Consider the following 22810-nt stretch of genomic DNA (forward strand, 5'->3'; position numbering starts at 1 on the left):
TGTTACCCCAAACAACGGATTGTGATGACCTTTCTACCTACCATGGTTTATCAGAGGTAATAATTTTGGAATTAATACACTTGCAATTCTAGCAAAATAATTCGGTTTGATACTTGACCTACCAAATAATAAACAAAGGCATAAATGCTTTTTAAAACTTTATTTCAACATAACTATGCTTACAGAAATACACTCATATTGGTTAATAGAATGCAATTTAAGTTTAACTTATCCTACACAATTTGGACCAAAAACTTGGTACATGGTTTAAGCTTTAAAAAAAAAAAAAAAAAAAAGGATTCGCAATCTGGTTTTTCATCTATTACAAATGTATATAAAAGATCCTCCCATCAAATGCTGCTAAAGCAGGCAGCAAGAACCTTGAGAAGTTAACCTTTGGTTTGTCTCGGAAAAATAACACGTATTGCACTGTAAAAGTTTATAAAATTGGTGCAACAAAACATTGTTGTAATGTTTCAATGCCAGTTTACAAAGATCAATTAACTAATGGATGTTGAAAAGGGTGGGGAGAGCCTATGTACAAAGTGAAAATGTAAAAGCTATCTGATTTAGTTAAAATTGCATGTAGATTGCAAGTCTACACAAACCAAGATTCAGATAATTTCGCGAATCTGAAATAACACTATCAGCTCAGTTCATCTGCTGAGGTCAACAAGGAAACTGCACACTAGCGGTTTTTCTGGTTTATGCAAAAAAGAAAATTTTCTTCCCCAGCTTTTCAGTCCAGAACTGATATTATACTACAGGCAAGGTATTCCTTCCATTGTCAACATTCATGGGGTGACATGTGATAAGGTCTACTTGGGTTTAAATTTATTTGCATTAGCACTTATATGCAAAATAGTCCCCAAAGTTAAAGACCACATGACTTTAGAAGTGACTCTAAAAAATAAAATGGCCCTTCTTGGAAGACTAGAACAAAACATCCAGCCATAGTTATAAGAAGCCTTATCAGAAAAGTAGCCCCTTATGAATTACACCTCAATAAAAAAAAAAGTAGCCCCCAAAGAAGCAGCTCTGAAAAGAGGAAAAAATATAACTTAAGATATCTTGAAGAGCAATGTGAATATAGATAGGTTCAGAAGATAAAAAGAGATACATTTTCATAAGACTACCTAGGATTAGGCTTATAATGTATTCTAGTATTTCAAGTTTATCTCTAGTTACTAAACATCAATTTACAAATAACATATTCACTTTTTATTCCTTTAACAAAAGGGAAAATTCTAGTTTCAATTCTATCCAGTGGAGGGGAAACTGAGAAAACAAAGATTCAAACAGTTCCATGCAAATATCACATTTTTCAAATGGAAGAACTCCCAACTAAACCAGAAGTTCATATTACTAATATATTTTTCATTGAAACAATTTTTAACAAGTACAAATACATGGCATTAAGGTTCAGAACCTAATATAGGCCTGACAATCAAGTCCTTGTTTTCTGGAAGAAAGGCCTCAAGTCCCACTCAATTTCCAGTAACAATGTTTTCACAGATCAATTTAATAATAAGGGGTTTTAATTTCCTTCATATTTTTGTTTTTTAGCATTCTAGTCTTAAAAACTAGATAAGAAAATTAGTCCAATTCCCCAGACATCTAATTTTTCTCTTTTGTAGGATGAAAGAATCCACAAAAATCTCTTCCCCAAACTGATTCCCAATCTCCAATCTGTACTTAACATGAGTCTTTTCATATAGAATGTAAAGGTAACTTACATAAAATGTACCCATGAACATTAAAACTAGTTGTTAGAAAGATTTAACTAGCTTTATAATTTAAGTTTTAAAACATAAATATTTGCAGCTTGATCTTCTGTTGACAATGATTGTCGGAGCCGTGAATTCACCTAGAATTCAACATCATTTATAATTCCCATTCATGCACACAAAACACACACCATTAACACACAACTTACTCCTCGTGTCTTGAGAGAATCTTCTCTTCTTTAAATCTTTGGCCTCCCAGTCAATCCCAAGTTCAAATGTCTTTTAACTCAAACTTCACTCTCAGATATTTAACAAGTTTCCAACCACACTTCATCAATGCTTTTCCTATTCTTTTCATGTTGCATTGCCAAACTCTGAAGCCTGCCTCAAAGAGATCACCAGATAAAAGAAAATAAATGAAATATAAAGTGGTTATTTCAGAATAGAACATGGGAGGATCAGAATTGTTCAAGATTCCCTACTGGGATCATACTTTGACTGCAATGAATTAACTGCTATCAGCAAGAAAAATCCTGTTGGATTCTTTCAGTCTTTGGCAACTGGCCAAAGAACCTACCAAGAAAGTTTAGAAGTACACTCTTTCTTAATACAAAGTGCCCCCACAGGAACACCAGGATAGCTGCAATTCATCTGAGGCCTCACCTGTAGAAAGAGGCTGTCACAGGGACAGCCAGGACACCCACTAGTTTGTGGAGATCCCTGAGAAAGTATGATTTTAAAAATCTGGACTGTACTTGAGTTTCACCTGCCTTTTTCATTGTATTCATAGGAAGTAAGTAGCAGCTGGTCTACCAGCACTCATACTACTACCTCTCTCATCCTAGGTTTTCTGTGTAATTGCTATGGCTTTGGAATCTCACAACCGATATTCTGTATAACTTAAAGGAGTAATTATGTCTCCTAATTCCAGGTTTGCAGTTTCCAAATATCACTTACAGTTCTTTATTCAGCTGAGTAGCCATATGGACACCAACCATCTATGCAGAAAGGTTTTCCTCAAAGATATGACTTAACACTGCACATTTAGGAAGTAGTTCTACTAAAACAAGCCAAAAATTTTTACTCATGGTTGGTATCTGAGATAAAAATCTGTCTAATATAGAGTCTAGTGGTTTATTGTAAAAGTCAAAAGGAGAGCTGTGAATTCACTACATCCATTTAAAATAAATAACTTATGTGAAATACAGATTCTGGCATAGATATAAGATGTGAAATTCAAAATCAATGGATTGAACCTGCATGTTTCATTTGCTCACAAATTTGCACACACTAATATTCTGCAAAAAAGACAATTGCAGCAAAGGAAAAAGAAAACTGCCCTTTTGCAAACAAGACTAAAAGCATCCCTCGAAAGAGGACAAAATAAACATGCATATATATGTATAAAGTGTTACTGTTCAACACGAATACTATTTCTAGAAAAAAATTGAACTGCATAGGTTAAAAAAAAACAAAACAATGTGCAACATCTTAAGCCATTAAAGCACCAAAAAAAAAAAAAAAAAAAAACTTGAAAGAAAAAAAACACACCAAAATCATTGTTTTTATGACGATTAACATACACAAATAAGAAATATTGATCAAAACTCAGTAAGTAAATACCTGGACTGATACAATGTCCACTGTTGGGAGAATTTTTCTTCAATTTAAATGTCTCTTCTCATCTCTAAAAAAATTTTAAAGTGCTAACTTTATATAAAGCAGGCAAATTCAAGTAATTTGCTATTTAAGTATGCCAATTTTTATAGAACTAAACAAAGAACTAAGAAAAAACTAAAGTGAAACAAGAAGACAGACATGGCAAGAAAAGTGACAAGTTACAGCCAGACAAAGCAACAGAATGCTACAATACCACCTTGGCCTTCTCATTTCAATTAAATGTATAAACTAACAGATTTAGGTATCTGCTGGTTTAGTACACTAACTTCCTTGGATTTGCTAAAATTTATCCATCAACAGATATACAGAGTCCTAAGGAAAAGAGTGCCACTTAAAAATCAACATTGGACACTAATTAAAGCAATTTAAAAAAACAAAAGGTTGTCTACAACTATAAATGAATATTAAACGTAATAGATCGCATAAACTAAGAACTGAAGCCTTATCCTAAGATTAATTACTCCTGCCCTTTAGCTGCTTTTTCAAGGAAGTATACGTTAACCAAATGACGATTGAGGTGCTTGCTGTAATCTTTTTCCTTTCTAAAAGAGCGATCACAGAAGATACAAACAAAATCTCCCTCTCCCACTTTGACTGCTAAGGCTTCCTTTGCATTTTTCCTGCTGGTTTCTTGTGGAACTGGCCGGGCCCCATTCAATCCAGAGTCATCACTACCCTCTGACATGTTGTCACTTAGATCACTTCCATCATGACTGTGGATGCCTTCATCTTCATCCATTTCCTGAGACTCATTTACTGCCATGGTGACAGGAGGTGATGTCACAGCAGTTTTAGACACTGCTTCATGGTTTTCTATTGGTAAGGGATGCAGCACTGGTGAAACAGGTTCTTCAACTGCTGGGCCTTTGCCAGGGGGATTCTCTGTTTTGTTCTCATCAGTGTCCATTTCCATTTCAGAAAGCACAGTGTCAGCCTGACACTTAGCATCTAAAATTTCACCCTCTGGTATAGTCAAGTTTTGTTCAGAGGATGAAATATTGGCAGATTCCTTAATAGCAGCAAGACCAGCTAGACCTTTCTCTGCCTCTTCTACTTCTACTTTTTGAAGAGGGGCTTCTTTACTTCCTTCGTTTTCAGTGAATAATTTTTGGTCTTTTGACTCCTCTTCTTTTGAGTTTTCCTTTGGTGGCGGCAGTGGTGGTGGTGGTGGTGGTGGTGGTAAGTGATCCTGTGCACTTGCACTTTCCTTTAGAAGCTGGCTATCTTTAACAGGCACTAAGCCCACTTCAATAAGGACTTGCTCCTTCCGTGCCATTTCACTCTGTATGTTGGACTTTTCCTTTTTATCTTTTCGAGGAGACTTTTTGGGACTTGGTTCCACGTGAAGAGAAGGCTCTGTGGGAGGAGGCTCCATCTGAACAACCTCCATCTGAACAGGGCCCATGGGAGGAGGTGGCTCCGTCTGAGAAGACCCTATCTGAGCAGACTCCACTGGGGGAGGCGGCTCCATTTGACCAACATCCATCTGAGTAGACTCTAGGGCAGGGGGTGGCTCCATCTGAGCAGGCCCCCTAGGAGGAGAAGTCTCCAACTGAGCAGGCCCCCTGGGAGAAGGCTCCAATTGAGCAGGCCCCTTGGGAGGAGAAGGCTCCATCAGAGCAGGCCCCTTCTGAGCAGGCTCCTTCTGAGCAGCCTCTTTCTGAGCAGGCTTGCTGCTTTTTTTACTTGACTTATTTTTCAGACTTTTCTTCTTTGTACTTTTTTTCACGCAGGTATTTTGCTTTTTATTCTCCTCTACTTTGCTATCACCTTTTGGCACTTCCTGACTATTTTTGGATTTGCTTTCTGCCTTCTTTTTCTTTTTTGTCACAGGTTCCTCATCATTCACAGGGTCTTTTAAGGAATGGGCTTCAGCTTCCATCCTCCTTTTGCTTTTCTTGGTTTTACCGATAGCTTCTGAATTATTTCCTGTATGCACATCCATTTCTTTAGTTTCCATTGCTGATTTGCGAGTTCTAGTAGTCACTTGGGTGGAAGCATTACTACAAGACTTTTTCTCTTTTGAAACATTATCTTTTTTCTCCACTTTTACAGACCTCTCATTCTTCTTTCCAGCCACATCCCCCTTTACTTTTGTCTGTTCTGTCTCTGTTTTTTCATTGGTAATATTGTTATCAGGCAGGTCAGCCTCTCGCTTTTTGGTTTTCTTTAGTTTCACTTTTGAGACATCCATTGTTTTATTAGGACAAGTTGGATGCTTAGACTTGAAATGATACTGCAAATTACACTTCTTAGAAGCTGCATAGTCGCATACAGGGCAATTGAACTGCCGTGGATTAACATGTAGCTCTACGTGTTTTTTGAAATTACTTCTATCTGCTGTTTTGTAGTCGCAATGTGGACAGTTGAGAGGTTTAGGCCCATTATGAACCTGTCTTGCGTGGCGGGTTACTTCATGTTGATTAGAGGCCACATAACTGCACTGATCACATTTAAATGGCTTCTCACCTGAAGGTAAATAAGAGATGTTAGAGAGAACATAGGTTAAGAAATGAACTCACGCTTCTATTAAAATATAAGGAATTGGATGTTAAAACATACACACAACACAAACTATTCATTGAAAAGACTGTATCATGCACTTTACATTTACCATATTTATTTGTAGATCTTTTCTCTACCCCTTGACATGGATTCTCATACTAAATGGAGGAACAATTACCTCATTTAACCATCATCTTCTAAAAAGTTCGTCAAGCTAGAACTCTCAAACACTGTATAAGAGAACAATGATTCATCAAGAAGTACACAACAATTATTGGCAAAGTTGGTTGGGCTGTGGATGTGAATTTTGGGGCAAGGGCACTCAAAGAGGAAAGATAATTTTTTCTTTTGAGAAAAGATTAATTTTAAATGTTCTACATTTAGATAAAACAAATATATAATGGAATAGAATATATAATTCCCATACATTTTTTAAGATAAATCTTGAGACTTCAAAAGGAGTATCTTATACTCCAGGCTACATTCTCAGACCTTAGATGTAGAAGTTGTAAAACAAAGTTTTTGGCCTCAAGGAGCAAAAGGCCTTTTCTTTAAATTTAACCCTTTTATTCATCCCAGCAAGAGTAAAGTTTCATTCAGCAAACTCTTCCAGATGCCAGAATTGCTATTTTAAGGCAAAAATATAATCAAACCAGAAACCTTTTGATTTTTCCCCACCTTCTTCTAACATATGGGCAAAGAAATTCTATCAATGAGAAACAGCATACAAATAGATATGGTATGTAAAATAATCGAACAAAGTCATGATCACAGATCACAGGTACATACAAAACCAAAACCACCCCCACCCCCAAATTAAAGGTATAAGATTAACACATTCTACCTGAATACATACCCATCTAGATCACACTCTAGTAAATATTACCAAATGGTATCCATACCCCACTGGTCCAATGGAATGCATAGTAGAAAAATGGAAATTGACATTTATGAAAATTCATCTCTCAAACATTCTCAAATTTATATCAAATCTAATTTTTTTTCACAAAGTAAATTTCTCAGACATTAGGTAAAACCATGGTAAGCTTTACATGATTTGAAAATGTCTGATGATAAAATAATTGCAGAAACAAAAACTTACCAGGTATATCAGATTGGTTATGTAGCTAACTGGACAACTCTTTCCCATGTTAGACTACTAATAGATTCATAAATAGAGATTTCTACAACATGCTGCATTACTCTATATTTGGCTCTATCTTGTCCTCTCCAATGAATGACCTCAGTGGGGACAATCGTTTGCATAATATATATAAGACATAGAATGGGGGAAAATAGGTGGCATAATGGTTAAAACCTTTTCAAAAATGAGACAATTTGGGGGATCAAATATGGGCTCTTCTCCAACTCACTGTGAAATCTTGAGCAAAGTACTGAAAACTGTAAGGCTCAATTTCTTCATCTGTAAAATACTCAAGTGTTGTGAGCTATAATTTATTCTACATAAAGCATTTAGGATGAACAGAGAGCCAAGCAATTCATATACATTCCCTATACATCATCACTTTTGGGACTGGTACTTTTAGAATAGGTTAATAAAATGCAAGATTCATGGGTTTATCCTGCCTGTCCATTTAAACCTTACCTCTGAGTAAACAAATGGCTGATGAATTTTCTCTCTTTAGGAAAATATTTATGCTAATAAAAGAATTATAATGGAGTATCACCATTGTATAACTCCTAAAAAAAGAGGATATTTACATAGCAAGCATCAAAATGCAAGCCTCCAAAAACAAAAACAAAAACAGAAAACAAAATGCAAGCCTCCACCTATGAAATGGTCAGAGAATGGGAGTTCATAAAAACCTATTTAAATTTTGATGGCAAAATTTACTTGCTCCATTCATTCTCCCCCTCAATTTTATTTTCTTGCCATTAAATATTACTTGTATTAGGAGATCTAGTCATCAAAACTGTATGTTATTAGCACCTAGTTGAATATATATATATATATATATATATATATTTGCCTTGTATCAATGATTTTAACTTAATTCTTTTCCAATTCTAGTAATATTTATCTATATTTTTAATCTTTATAAATGTGTCAGATAGCTATTTTCTTCTTCCCAAAGTAACTTAAAGGTACATTACAAATTCAAAAGGCAAAGCTTTTTATACAATTTATATGTTCTTATCAAGAATCCAAAAAGAAAAGGGAACTTTTTATAAAGAACAGAGCATACAATTGATTACTAATTAGCAATAAAAACAAAGTTCTGATAAAGCAGCATGGGATGAATGTCAAAAACATCTTATAGAACAATGTTAGAATAGTCTTTCTTGCTAGAAATCAGTATCAGTTGGGGGGAAGTACTGATTGGAAAGGGCAAGGACAGAACTTTTCTGAGGGTGTAAGATTTCTTCCTCTAGGGGGCAGTCAAACAGGAGAAATCCTGTGAAGTAACTACACTTCAGATGCATGTATGCATTTTCATGTGTTAATGAACCTCAACAGAATACTGTTTAAAAATTTATTCTACATACCTGCAACTAATGTAACATTGCATATTAACTATACTTCAGTAAAAAATGTTTACTGACAAAAAGCCCAAACTGCATAGTAAGTTGAATTTGACATGGCATACTAAAATGGGAATAAAATAAAATAGCGAAGACCCAGGAAAAAAACATATTCTGGAATTCATGAAGACTTTTAAACCATAACGCCTTTCAAATAAACCCAGCTATTAAAATAGTGCCGCCATAATAATTATGAAATCCTTGGTTAAAGGAAAATAAACTTATTGTTGAATAAAATAGTTTTCCATCTTAAAAAGAGTAATAAATGGAGATAGAACTTGGCAAGTTGTTGATCTCCTTTAACAAAAGCACCCAACAAAACAAAACAAAACCAAAACACAAAAGCATCCAGGCAAATCAAATTCAAAGTAAAAAAAAAAAAAAAAAAGTTACTAAAAAAAGCATCCATTACACTCATTATGGAAAAATACTCAAAATGAATTCCTATGCTAGCAGAATAGGGAACTAGCCAGTATGATATATACAAAAATATCATTAACAGCAAATACCAACTGTATGTATTTCATCAAATGGTAGTTTATCTCCATTGAGAATAAGAAAAGGGAGAGCTGTGGATAATGTCAGTGTAGATTCTAGGACTAGCCAACTGAAGGATACTTTAATACCATTAGGTAGAAACACCAATAAAATAGAGAATAAGACCAGATATCTCAGACTGGTTGGTTTAGTGTGTCAATTTTTCACCTCATCAACATTCTGATCCCTTCCTAATTTAATTTGGCCTAAAAAGACTCATTTTATGGATGAAACTGCTCCAAGTAAACAACCAGTGTTATAAGCTGTCAATTAAGCTAAAATGTATCAACTCCATAGAGCCTAATCTTTTCCAAAAATAAGAGCCTAATAATAAGCACATACTTTTTCTTCTCTAAAACACACTCACATGAACAAGAACCAACCAATAACCCATGGGGACCTTAGAAGATTCCAGACCACAGAGAAGGCACCCAAGAGATTCACTCCATGCAAGACTCCATGCAGTCTTTAAAAAAAGACTACCTATCTAGTTTGACCTAACTTAGCGTCACTTTTTATAATTGCACACTCATACACAAAACAAACTAACCATGTTTGTTTCCTGTCTGCCACTCAAACTATTGGCATCCAATAAAACACAGATCCCAGCTCTCTCCGTACGCTGTGATTCCAATGTCATTATGCTATAGTCTCTTGGGCCATTTTCTGAGCCATAATGTTCTTTTAACTCTGCTTAACTGAAAATGTGAGGTTAAGGAGTTTAAGGCCAAATCCTACCTCTTCTGATCTAAAGGAATGACAATTAACCATAGGTAAAACATTTAGCCTCTCTAAATCTAATCCATAAAGTAAGATAAACCGTTTAAGGAATACTAAGATTAGAGATAACAAATCCCAATTTCTCAAAATAGTAGCTACTATTAGGGTGCCTGGCTGGCTCAGTAGATAGAGCATGTGACTCTTGATCGTGGGGTTAAGTTTGAGATCCACACTGGGTGTAGAGATTACTTAGAAAAATAAAATCCTTATTTTTTTTATTTTTTAAAAAATATTTTATTTGACAGAGAGACAGCACGCACAAGCAGTAGGAGCAGCAGACAGAGGGAAAGGAAGAAGCAGGCTCCCCGCTTGGCAGGAAGCCTGATGTAGGTCTCCATCCCTGGACTCTGGGATCATGACCCGAGCCGAAGGCAGACATTTAACCAACTGAGCCACCCAGGGACCCAAAATAAAATCTTTAAAAAGAAAATTGTAGCTACTACTCATTAAGAAATTTTTAAAATACTTGCTGTACTGTAACAGCCAACTACTGAATATCATCTTTTTAATACAGCAAAGAGATTCAAAAGACAACAGTTAGCAAACACAATTTTTTTTTTTTTAAGCAAACACAAAATTATTCAGGCAGAAGTTACTGACTGGTGTAAAACACCACAGACACTTATACAGTGACAAAAATATTATCTATTCAATGAAAAAGATACAAGAATGTCATCATTCTAATCCAGTAACCCAGCAACAGTACTAGTGAGCCAACCAGATAGTACTTTCAAATGAGACACATGAAGTAGAATCCAAGCATTCCAATTTAATTTCCAGTGTACAAGTAATACAAGGTCACAGGGAAAGAGGAAAAACCAAATGACACCATGAGAAAGCAAGTAAGACAAATCTAGAAAGGAGGACACTCTACAGAAAAAACGGCCACATTTCTTCAATGCCTTAAGTTTCCGCATTGGTAAAATGGGGACAATAATAGAACCTATACATTATAGGATAGTTATAAGGACTAAAATTAGTTAACTCACATAAAACTTTCAAACGTTTCATTTTAAGGGCTAAAGCACAACTATCAATAGAACATGATGCCTACCCTCAACAAAAATTGAGACAGCATCCAAATTACCCTCAGAAAAATGAAACCAGGAAATACCCCTAAGCAATAAATTCAGGTTTCTGGTTAAGTGACTCAATTCAATAGCTTAGGAGATTTAGAAAGAACATTCAAAGTATATTAACATGACAAGAATGTAGGATGAAGAAAAGCTAGTAAGCATATTATGTGACCCATTTATAGTGCTCAAATCACAACCTGTACTATAATCAAATGTTACTTAATTATTGACTTAAAATTGCAATATCCAATAGAAATAAAATACAATATATGTAATTTTAAATTTTCAGTAGTCACATTTACAAAGGTAAAATTAAATTTTACTACTCATTTAACTCAATATAACCAATGTTATGTCAATATGTAACCAATAGTCAAAAAAATTTTTTAGGTTTTATTTAAGAACTCTAGACCCAATGTGGGGCTCAAACTCACAACCCCGAGATCAAGTCACATGCTCCTCCAACTGAGCCAGCCAGGTGCCCCAAAGTAGATATTTTATGTGCTTTTATTTATACTGTTTGAGTTCTACTATGAATTTGATACATTTCAATTCAAACTAGCTACATTTCACAAGTTCAATAACCACATGAGGCTAGTGGCTACCTAAGCAAACTGCACAAATTTCAGGCAATTAATTATTAACTTAAAGGAGGTTAAGTCTACACAGACTTCAGTTATCACCAAAATTTTGGCATAGTTTGAAAGTATTCTGACCAGTTGTGGTGGTTCACCAAGGGTCAATTATAGCCAAAATGAATTATCCTTTAAAGACTACCTATGCAAAAAAACCACCTATGCTAATATTTACTTTTTGCCATCTATCTACCTTGATAATGGGGGCCAATTCTGGTTGGTGATCACCATTATTATTTCAGTCACCAGAATGGACAAATCTTCCACTGCATTTATAGTCCTGCATTTTATCTATTATATGTTAATAAATTGAGATCCTAGAATTACCGATTATTCTTTAAAGTCTGGCTTTTGTAAATTAGTCCACAGAAGCCCTATCAGCTCTCAAAAGAGGACAAATTCACACTTTAGGACCTGAGAAGTTAAGAAGGAATCCCTATAACTGGAAATCACATACTATGAAACTTGGTGTTATACTGTGTTGGGAGTAGGGGAGAGGGTGAAAAGGTAGGGGTTGTTCATAAGTATGAACCAGCATTGGTCTACAATAGCACTTCCAGTTTTATGAATCATGGAATTTGAAGATCTGGTGAAAATTATGGACCCTTCAGCCAGAAACCATGCATACGTGCATTTATATATTCAGTTTCAAGAGTTCCACGTATGGATTCCTTGTTAAGAACCTACATTTAAATACAACACTGATTTTTTAACTCTAATTTCTAAATTATATTAAAAATAAATCATAAATTGATTTTTAAAATAAATAAATCATAAATAATGACCCAGTTCCAGGTCTAGAAGAACTTCCTTATAATGAGGTATTGAATACTAAAAATCATAGAAGGGTTTCCATTTCTTACCAACCTGAATGAGTACGCATATGTCTAGTTAGATGAGTCTTCTGAGAACTTGAGTAAGGACAAAGCTCACATTTGTATGGGCGTTCCCCTGCAAGAATATAATGATTAGGGTTTAAACATGATAAAATAAGGGAAATACAATTCTAACAATATACACAATGTTCAACACTGAGCATTTTTTTTTTTGATAAAGATTCTTTTTTCCTATTCCTGGCAAAATGGTCAATTTTTTATTATGTATTAGACACATAGATGATTTAACTCAGAATTCACATTACCTACATTTCAGCTTTGCTGACAAGAAAGATCACTGGTTTTCTGAATTCTCATAGCCCTCTTAATTTTCCCAGAATGCTACATACTATCACATTAAATATTAAGAACTGAATACTTATCTTGATAAGATATCAAGTAGCATCTTTAAATTAGCATTACCCTTAGAAAAAAAAAATCTACCCAAATTTTCTCCTGTTGTGACTCGGAGTATTTTTTTTTTTTTTATTCTTGTGAAAAATAAACCTATCATTTGAAATTGTTAGCTTAAAGCCAAGAACACTTGAGTGGGGATAATGAAGCTAAAAATTTTATAAAAGGTAGATAAACCTTTCATAAATTAGATCAGTGTTAAAGCAAATCATGCTCATAAAGCCATAGAACTGATAGCAATTGCAGATGAGAAAACCGTGATTTCAGTACTAAACAATTTAAGACTTAACGGCAGGAAACGTTTATTTTTGGGATATGGGTTGTCAACCACAAAACAGGTTTTTTAAAAACCTTGACAATTAAAAAAGAAAGGTCAATTTGTAATTTGTTTTCATCTAGTCTTTGGCCACAAGATAATAATTACGACCTTGGGCAAGTTTCCTCAGTAAAAGTAAAAGCGCCTTTATTTCCTAGAATTGTGAGAATTTAAATTTAAGGTAATACAGAGCATTTGACATTGTGCCTGGCACATAAAGCCCTCAATAAATACCAGTTATTATTTTGTCTATATGGTAAAACTTCCAGTAACAAATATGTCTAATAAAATGGACAAGGAAAAGACAAAAAAGTCAAAAGAGGAAGAATATGATAAGGAGTAGGAAATGTGTTCCTAGTAGCTGTACAGCTGTTACTAGTTGGTAGCTACAGATTAGCGATATAGGTCATACCAAAAGAATTCCTAACTTCAACCTCCAAGAATTTAGCTTAAAAAATGTTGCATGTGTTCCTGTAAGGATATATAAATGACAGATAAGCATGTGAAAAGATTCACAATATCTTTACCCATGATGGAAATGCAAAACAAAACCATAATGAGATGAAGGCTTCACACCCATGAGGATGGCTATAATCAAAATGACAGATGTTAACAAGTATTGGTTAGGATATGGAAAAATTGGAAGTCATACAATGTGAGGCTGTAAAATAGTGCAGCCACTTTGGAAAACAGTTTAGCAGTTCCTCAAATGACTAAACATAGTTACCATATGGTCTAGCAATTCCACTACTAGGGATAAACAGTTGACTCTTGAACAACATGAGTTTGAACTGTTTGAACTATATGGACCTCCACATATAGATGATTTTTTCCCAATAAATACACTGCATACAGTACTGTACATTTATTTCTCTTTCCATGGAGTTTTTTTTCTTCTTAAAAAAACATTTATCTATTGGGGCGCCTGGGTGGCTGAGTCAGATAAGCATCTGCCTTTGGCTCATGACCTGAGCCAAAGGGTTCTGGGATTGAGCCCTGCATCTAGCTCCCTGCTCAGCGGACCCTGCTTCTGCCTCATTCTCTCTCAAATAAATGTTTTTAAAAGTTATTTATTTGAGAGAGAGAAAGTGAGGGGCAGAGCAGGAGAATGCCAAGCAGAATCCCCACTGAGCAGAGCCTGAGGCCCTGAAATCAGGATCTCAGCCCAAATCAAGAGTCAGATGCTTCATCACCGACTGAGCCACCCAGGAGCCCCCTCATGGATTTCCTTCATAACATTTTCTTTTTTCTAGCTTATCTTATTTTAAGAATACAATATATAATACATACAACATACAAAGTATGTTAATCAACTATGTTATTGGTAAGGCTTCTAGTCAACAGTAGGCTACTAGCGGTTAAGTTCTGGGGGAGTCAAAAGGTTATGTGCTCATTTTCGACTGCCCCTAATCTCTGCATTGTTCAAGGGTCAACTGTATATTCCCAAGAAAAATAAACGTATGTCCACACAAAAACTTGTATATATAAAAATTAAAAAAATATTAAAAAAAAAAAAAGGGATCCCTGGGTGGCGCAGCGGTTTGGCGCCTGCCTTTGGCCCGGGGCGCGATCCTGGAGACCCGGGATCGAGTCCCACGTCAGGCTCCCGGTGCATGGAGCCTGCTTCTCCATCTGCCTGTGTCTCTGCCTCTCTCTCTCTCTCTGACTATCATAAATAAATAAAAATTAAAAAAATATTTAAAAAAAAACTTGTATATGAATGTTCGTAGCAGAATTATTCACAATAGCCAAAAAATGGAACCAATCCAAATACTGTGATTTATTAAATAAACAAAATGTGGTCTATCCCTAAAAAAGATTATTTGGCAACAAAAGGAAAACAAGTACTGTATACAGGACATGGATAAACCTTGAAGACATTATGCTAAGTGAAAGAAGGCAGTCACAAAGGACCATATATTATTGTATGACTATTTATATGTACTGTCTAGAACAAGCCAATCCACAGTGAACTGTATGGTATGATTTTTTTTTTTTTAGATTTTTATTTATTATTTATGTATTATAGTCACAGAGAGAGAGAGAGAGAGAGGCAGAGACACAGGCAGAGGGAGAAGCAGGCTCCATGCACCGGGAGCCCGATGTGGGATTCGATCCCGGGTCTCCAGGATCACGCCCTGGGCCAAAAGCAGGCGCCAAACCGCTGCGCCACCCAGGGATCCCGAACTGTATGGTATGTAAAACCTATCTCAATTAAGCAGTTACAGAAAGAAATGGAAGAAAAACTAAATACCATTATAGATTAACATAAAGGATCAACTAAGGATAATTTACATTTAAATTCTTTATAACAGAAAAGAAATTTAAAAAAATTCTTTATAACAGAATAGATTGCTTCTCGCTGCAATTCTACAAAATGAGCATAGATACTTCAGAAAACTTAAGTGATTTTTCAGTCCCACATAGAGGCAAAAATGTCCTCTTTCAAGTAGAACTTGTGAACTGGTTAAATATCAAACCCACAAAATTAAAAATCTTTGGACTCAAAACTCAAATGAAAATAATCCTCAGCCCACACCATGATAATTACCCATAAAAAGAGAACTGAACTTTGACTCTTGGCTATATATGACCTTGGACACATCACTTCAGGGTTTCTTCTTAGTAAACATGGGCTATTATAACTTACCTTATGTTCCTCAATAGATTGTTCTGCAAATTTGCATAGAAGTACCCAACACTGGGCACTAAAGAACAGAAGAGACCCATTAAGTGAATCTGAAACTAGGGTACTTAAATGAGAAGTGATTCAATCATTTCTTATCTCTACTTTTCAGCATTAAATAAATTCATTTTTCCATAAACACAATTTTCAGAACCATGCATTTAACATCAGAAATACCCAGAATTCAGATAATCAAAATATTATCCTCCTGATGTAGTATACACTACCAAATGGTTTTAAAATGCCTACCAAAAATTTCAAAATTACAAAGAAGATTAACATTAGGAAGAAAAAAAAAATCTTTTCAAAAAAGTATTAAGATCACTCAAGTTTAACACTAAAATGTGGGGGGGAAACACACACACGCACATATAAATGTGAAATGAGATACATACAACCACTGTTAACTTACTGTGAAAATACCAACCTTAAATTAATGGCAAGAAAAACTCATGGATAGTATAGTTAAGGACATAAAATATACCCATTAAAAAGTAGTCAACTAAACTTCAGTTAGATTAAACCACTGTACAAAAGAATTTTTAAATGCCAAGAGTTTGTTGTTGTTTTGCTGTTGTTGCTGTTTTTTTTTCCTTGAAGTATTATTTATTTTAGAGAGAGTATTCTACTTGAACCCACAGAAAGAGGTAGGGGCAGAGGAAGGAGAGAAGCTAACTCTCCAAGCATGGAGGACTCTGGGATTTTATCCCAGAACTCTGAGATCATGACCTGAGCCTAAAGCAAGACTCAGAGGTTTAACTAACGACTAAGCCAGCCAGGCATCCCAAGAGTTCTTTTTAAAAAAAACAAAAAACAAAAACAAACAACAAAAAATGCTTTACATAAAAAAAAAAAGAAAAAAAATTAGAAATACACATAAAATACTAAAAAGCTTTTCCAGTACTCTCCATTTTCTTTTTGGTTCTAAAAATATTCTTAAATTGACAAATTTAGATTTACTGTTGAAAACATTTTTAGCTTTTTGGGGGAATATGAATTACTCAAAATACGAACTGTCAAAAATCAAAATGTATTAAGACAAAAGCACTGGGGTACTGATAATATTCTCTATATTGACTTGCATGGTGGTTATGAGTACATATATTTTTAAGAGTCATCGATTATACTTTGATTAAAACAATTCATAAAATGTACAGATCAAAATCATGCCCTGGCTATTCCTTGAAAGCTGTACAGATCACAGCCAATCTAAATTAAGCCCCAAGGTTTTCAAAAACCTGTTAAATAAATAAGAAGTACTTATGGCTGAAGTATATACAGTAGCTGGGATTTATTTTAAGATATTGTATATAAGGTTAGTCTGTTTAATTCAAACTATTAAGTGATTAATGGGGTAGAATTTCCAAATAACTTTCATTTCCTATGCCATGTAATTTTGTAATGTTTGAACTTCTTGACTTTTGAAATTAAAATGGTTTCAAAGCATGGAGAAAATCACAGGTTACAACAAATTCCAAAGGATCTACACATTTTTTTTACTTGACTAGATTTTAAAGCTTTAAATACAGGAACCATCTCTTAGAGGCTTAGAAATCTTGCTTCAGACATCTTTTTTTTTTTCTTTTTTAGTTTGAGAGAGAAAACACAGCGGGGAGGGGAGGTGCCACAAGCAGACTCCACCCAAGTGGGGCTTGATCCCACTGCCAAAGATTGTGACCAGAGCTGAAATCAAAGAGTCAAGTACTCAACCAACTGAAGCCACCTGGGTGCCCTCTTTTTTGTAATAAGTTCATCTGCAAGTTTTATTAAATCCATCACTTCAGTAAGCACAATGGAATCCCCTCCCCACTGTACCCTACTTTACCTGTGGGGTTCAGCCCTACTAAGTGATGACTCTTGCAAAAGTGACTTGATGCAAACAGCATCTCCACAACCCCTTTTCACTTCTGATCCAGAGTACTGTACTAGATTACCCTTTCCATTTTGTTCAGACCACTACTCAGTCCTCAAAGGTACCAATTCTTAGCAGAAAAAAATATAAGAAAATTAACTACCATTAAGTTGCAAACAAAAAATGAGATTCCTTGGGGTGCCTGGCTGGCTCAGTCAGTGGGGCATGCAATTCTTGACCTCAGGGTCTTGAGTTCTAGTCCCACAATGGGTCGAGAGCTTATATTTTAAAATGAATTATTAAGGGGTATTGAGGAGAAATGGGGTACAAACACTAATAGCATTTGTGCGTGTGTGTTGAAGGTGTCCTAAAAACTGACTGTGGTCATAGTTACACAACTTTTGTGAATATACAAAAACCAGTGAATTTTAACTTTAAATGGATGAATTCTGTGGTAGCAGACTGTATCTCAGTAAAGCAAATAGTTATCCACCCCACCCCCCCCAAAAAAAACCCAAACTGCTAAATGTGATAAAATATCAGTAACTATTAAATATAGGTAATGGACATACATGTTGGTATTTGAGATGCTTGAAATTTTTAACATTGTTCCATTTTTTTCATAGAGTACACTTACAAATGAGAAAGGTCCTCTTCGGTGCATGAGTTCAAACATGCTGAACGGCATTGGTTTTGGTCTGAAAAATAGCTTTATTTTCCACCTGTGTGTTTGCTTTCTCAGGAAAATGACTGCAAGTGTGGCAATCCCACCAATCTTTTATTTTTTTTTTTTCAAAGATTTTACTTATTTATTCAGGAGAGACACACAGAGAGAGGTAGAGACACAGGCAGAGGGAGAAGCAGGCTCCACGCAGGGAGCCGGCCGTGGGACTCGATTCCAGGTACCCAGGATCACACCGCGGGCTGCAGGCGGCACTAAACCGCTGCACCACCGGGCTGCCCCCCACCAATCTTTTAAAAACTACTTCTCACATTCCTATGTTTTGGAGACAAGTTGTTCCACTTAGGAACTCAATACCCAGACAAGTTTTTTAAAAAGTTTAAGGCTTCTGTGAAATGGCTCTATGCAAGGGTTAATCGCTGAGTTTTCCTTCCTGTCTAAATCCTTGATTTCTTTGGGAAACTACATTGCGTCTTCGATATATTCACTATCAACTAAATACATCTTCTAAGAAAAAAAAAAAAGTCTAATTTGGCTAAATGATCTATCCCAACTTGTCAGAATATGAATTTTAACAAGAACATTGATAATATTTCTCTTGGCCATTCTTTGAAGCAAGTCTTCTTCATGTACTCTCCAATCCCATATTGTTATTACCACCATGGAGAGAAACTGAAGCACAAAGGGGTTAAATCACTTATCCAAGGTCACAAAGACAGCAAAAAGAACCAGAATCCCCCATCTTTAGTACTACTTTAAACTGCCTACTGAATTAACGATCAGAAGAGAACTGAACTTAAGGACTACAAGGTACTCTTACCTGTATGAGTTCGAACATGTTGAACATAATTATTTTTTCTGTCTGAAAAATAGTTGCATTTTCCACATGTGTATACTTTCCTTGGAAAATGGTTTCTCAAGTGTTTCCTCCAGTGATACTCGCTGATTGTGGTGTATGTGCAAATGATGCACTTGTAGACTCGCTCATTATCCCCAGCTCTGGTGTGGTGTTTCAGGTGAGCGGTATAGTGATCATATCGATTGGTATTGTAGCCGCAGCGGTCACAGCGAATGGGGCCCTTGGAGAAATCTCCCTCCTCTGCAGTGGAAGACCCAGATTCTCTGGCTTTTGCTTGCTTCTCTGCACTTTCTTCCACAAAAAACTTCTTGGCACTATGAACTCTGATGTGATGCACAAACTGTTCTTCTGATTCCGCTTCATACTGGCATGGCTTACAGCGAAAAGGTTTGCTCTTCAAGTTCTTGCATTTGTCCTCTGCTCCAGGTGTTTCAGGAGGAAGATCTTTATTTGAGTTGTAAATTTCTGGGGCAGCTGATACCTCAAACACAGGCTGTGGTTCTACAACACTGAGCTCCAAACTTTCCAGTTCCATGTTTTCCAGTCCACTGGGTTCACCTTTTATTTCAGGAGACTCTTCAAGTCCTTCTCCGTCACTATCTGAAAAGTTGTTATCTCCAACAGGCATCAATTCTGCCATCTGTCTTTCTTCACCAACCAGGTAATCACAGCAGCTGCCATTTACTTCCCCAGTTAAGGCCACATTTGCCAACATGATAAGCTGGGGCGCCGCCAGTTCAGCTTTGGAGAGGTCATGCAAGTCATACATGTCGTTAGGCAAGGCCATGCCAATGTTGCCACTGCCTGTGAACAGCCCTCCTCCTCCAGAAGACTGCCCCATTACCTGGGTGGCCATGACTGTATTCTGAATTCAAAATAAGACGAAACAAAGAAAGAAAAGAAAGAAAGAAAGAAGAAAACACAAAAGTACCAGTTTAAATACAACATCCAAAACGTTGCTGTAATTCCTCATAACTAAAAAAAAGTTCTCCAATGTAATCTTTAAATTCAATATATGCTGTTAACTGCTAAAATTAAGGCTTTGATACATTTTTGTACTTGCAAATTTTCTTTACTGCAGTCGCCAAAAAACTTCTACTATCCCTACGAAAATTTCTATCAATTGTTGGATGTAACTCATGCATCAACTAGGCCTACGCCTGGCATGCCTTCCCTCAAGCAGTTTTAAATCTTTCTCGTGAAAAAAAAAAAATTAAGGAACTTCATTTTTAATGTTAGTTAAAATCATTTTTAATTTCCATATGTGAAGAGTAAACTTGCTGTCCTCCCAACTGGCCCCCTTCAGCAGTTTACTGGTCGGAAAGCGGAGAAATCCAATAACCATACTGTGCATTTGTTAAGTACAAACACGTCTGGAAAGTAGAAGCCTGTATTAATTGGTCAAGTGAACTGAATTTCGTATGAACTCAAGTAACTCCAGAAGAATAAACTGAGAAAAAGTACCCCTCGGCTTATTTATTTATTTTCTTAATGACTCGACCTTTTTAAAGGGAGGCAAAAAAAAAAAAAAAAAAAGAAGAAAAAAAGCGAACCTTTCTTCCTGTAAAAAAAAAAAAAAGGGAAGCTCCATGCCTTCAAAACTTCACTAATGAAAATAAAGAAACTTTCAACCCTGCTAATAATCGTACAGCTCGACCCGACGACCGGCAACTTTCTTGCATTGTGCTGGACTTGGCCTACTTGCTTGGGGGAAGCCATTACAAGATCACCTTCTTGCAAACATGCTGGGCTTTTAAAGTCGCCTTAAACCACGTTACTTTCCCATCTACAGGGTGCTATTCTCAAACTGAGCGCTGTCTTGCAAGTTAGAAGAAGAAGGAAAAAAAAAAAAGCAAGCAAAGTTATGCTGCAAGCCCTCAAAAAATAAAAAAATAAAAAAAAAATGCAATCAGACCCCAAAGACGAAAAGCAGTCGGTTTCCCCCAGGTGCAGAACTCAAGCCGAGCGGGTCTGCGAGGTCCCGGAGCTGGGGCCGGATGCCATCACAGGGCGCACACCGAGGGCCCCGGCGGCCCCAGGGCTGAGCAGCCCGGGCTCCTCGCAGCTGGCCCGATCGTCCACTTTTCTAATTGCAGCCCCCCCCCCCCCGGCCCAGCCCTAACTACGGTCCCTAAAGGAATCTTCACGCCGGCCGGGGGAGGCCGTCCGAGCAGAGCCCGAAAGCCCAACGTGCTGCGCGGATTCCTCCGTGCGGCCGCCCCCAGCGCCTGCCTCGGCGGCATTCCTCGCTCCAATAGGCATTCGGCCATTTTCTCAAAATACCAAACACAAAGCAGCTCTTTGCAAAACTCGGGCGCTCTCGCTTCCTCCCGGCCGGGCGCGCTCACTGCACGCACTCCCACCCCCACCCCGGCTCGCGGGACTCGCCCCGACCCCCGTCCCGGAGCCCTTTCCCCGGCAACCCCCCCCCAAACGCCGAGCGGGGCCGGCGGGGCAAGCCCGGGGCGCCGTTGGGCCAGACCCGGGCCTCCCCGCTCGCCGCCGCCGCAGCCGCCGCCGCCGCCCCCTCCCCGGCCCCGCGGGCCCGAGTCCGGGAAGGGGAAGGCAAAGTTACCGCGTCGCCGGCGCCCCGGGCTCACCCTCCGCGGCGGGCCCGGGAGGCTCCGCGGGCGCCCTCCGGAGGCGTCGGGCCCAAGCGCCGGAGGGGCCCCCACGCGCGCCCCGGAAGTCTGAGAACTCACTGCCCCACGGCGCCCCGCGGGCCGCGCGCCCCGGTCCCGCCAGCTCGCGCGCGGAGGCGGCCGGGCGCGGGGGGCCGCGGCGGCGGGGCGGCCCGGGAGCAGAAATCGCTGTCCAGCCCCATTGGCGGAGCCGCCCGGGCCGCGGGGCTGACTCAACCCGCCCGGCCGCACTCAGCGGCGCCTTCCGGCGCAAGGGAGAGGCCGCGGAGGGAGGGGGCCGGCGGGGCCGGCGGGGCCGACAGGGCCGCGGGCCGGCGAGGGGCTGCGGCGGGCCCTGGGGGCCGGGGCGCGGGGAGGCAGCTCCGGGGCCGGGGCCGGGGCCGGGGCCGCAGGCGGCGCGGCTCCGCGGGACCCCGCTCCGAGGGCGCCCGGGCCCGCGACTGGGGAGGGGGTCCTGGCCCCACGCCGCTCCCCGGGGACGCCCCCGGCCCAGCCCCCGGGCCGCGCCGGTGTAACCCGATCCCGCCCGGCCGCCCGCCCCCGCCCCGCGCCGCGGCCGCCGCCGGAGCCACAGTATCTGCAAATCAGCCCTGGACAGCGCCTCGCTCCGCGTCCCTCCGCGCCCTCCCCCGGCCGCCGCCGCCGCCGCCGCCGCCGCCGCCGCCGCCGCCGCCCGGCCCTCCCCCACCCGGCCGAGCCCCCGGCCCTGCGCCGCGCTTACCGGCCTTCCCCGGCGAGGAGGCGCGGGCGACCCGCCGCCGCCGCTCCCTCGCCGCCTACTTTTCTTTGTTGCTGGAGTTTCGGGGGGAGGGGAGGGGAGGATGGAAAAGTTGGGCGCTGGGGACGTCGAGGCCCGCGAAGGCCCGGGAGTGGGGCTCGCAGAGAGCGCTCAGACCGCCGGCTCTCGCCCCGCCGTCCCGGCCGCCGCCGCCGCCGCCGCCGGGGTCTGGGGCCCGGGGCCTCGGCGGCGCTCGCTCTGCTGCTGCGCCGCGAGCTCGCG

At 39.0% G+C, this 22810-nt stretch overlaps 1 protein-coding gene across 3 annotated transcripts; it reads right to left on the bottom strand.

Moving 5' to 3' along the window:
* Positions 1 to 145: 145 nt before the first annotated feature.
* Positions 146 to 22810, bottom strand: REST (RE1 silencing transcription factor). 3 transcript variants are annotated; one of them, XM_072748918.1, is made up of 4 exons: positions 22532 to 22810; positions 19130 to 20033; positions 12352 to 12435; positions 146 to 5876 (listed from the first exon to the last, which is right to left on the bottom strand). In XM_072748918.1, the coding sequence occupies exons 2-4, from the start codon at positions 20022 to 20024 to the stop codon at positions 3865 to 3867; spliced, it is 2991 nt and encodes a 996-aa protein (XP_072605019.1). In that variant the 5' UTR covers positions 20025 to 20033; positions 22532 to 22810; the 3' UTR covers positions 146 to 3864. The 3 variants fall into 3 exon arrangements, with proteins under 3 accessions (XP_072605019.1, XP_072605020.1, XP_072605018.1); XM_072748919.1 differs by lacking the exon at positions 22532 to 22810 and adding an exon at positions 21769 to 21981; XM_072748917.1 differs by lacking the exon at positions 22532 to 22810 and adding an exon at positions 21744 to 21881.

This window comes from Vulpes vulpes, chromosome 2 (genome assembly GCF_048418805.1).
Source record: "Vulpes vulpes isolate BD-2025 chromosome 2, VulVul3, whole genome shotgun sequence".
Classification (NCBI taxonomy): domain Eukaryota; kingdom Metazoa; phylum Chordata; class Mammalia; order Carnivora; family Canidae; genus Vulpes; species Vulpes vulpes.

Coding starts and splice junctions, on each gene's coding strand:
- REST (XM_072748918.1), bottom strand. CDS start 20,024: ATGGCCACCCAGGTAATGGGGCAGTCTTCTGGAGGAGGAGGGCTGTTC. Junction 12,436..19,129: donor ACATGTTCGAACTCATACAG/GTAAGAGTACCT, acceptor ATATTCTTGCAG/GGGAACGCCCATACAAATGT. Junction 5,877..12,351: donor ACATATGCGTACTCATTCAG/GTTGGTAAGAAA, acceptor ATTTACCTTCAG/GTGAGAAGCCATTTAAATGT.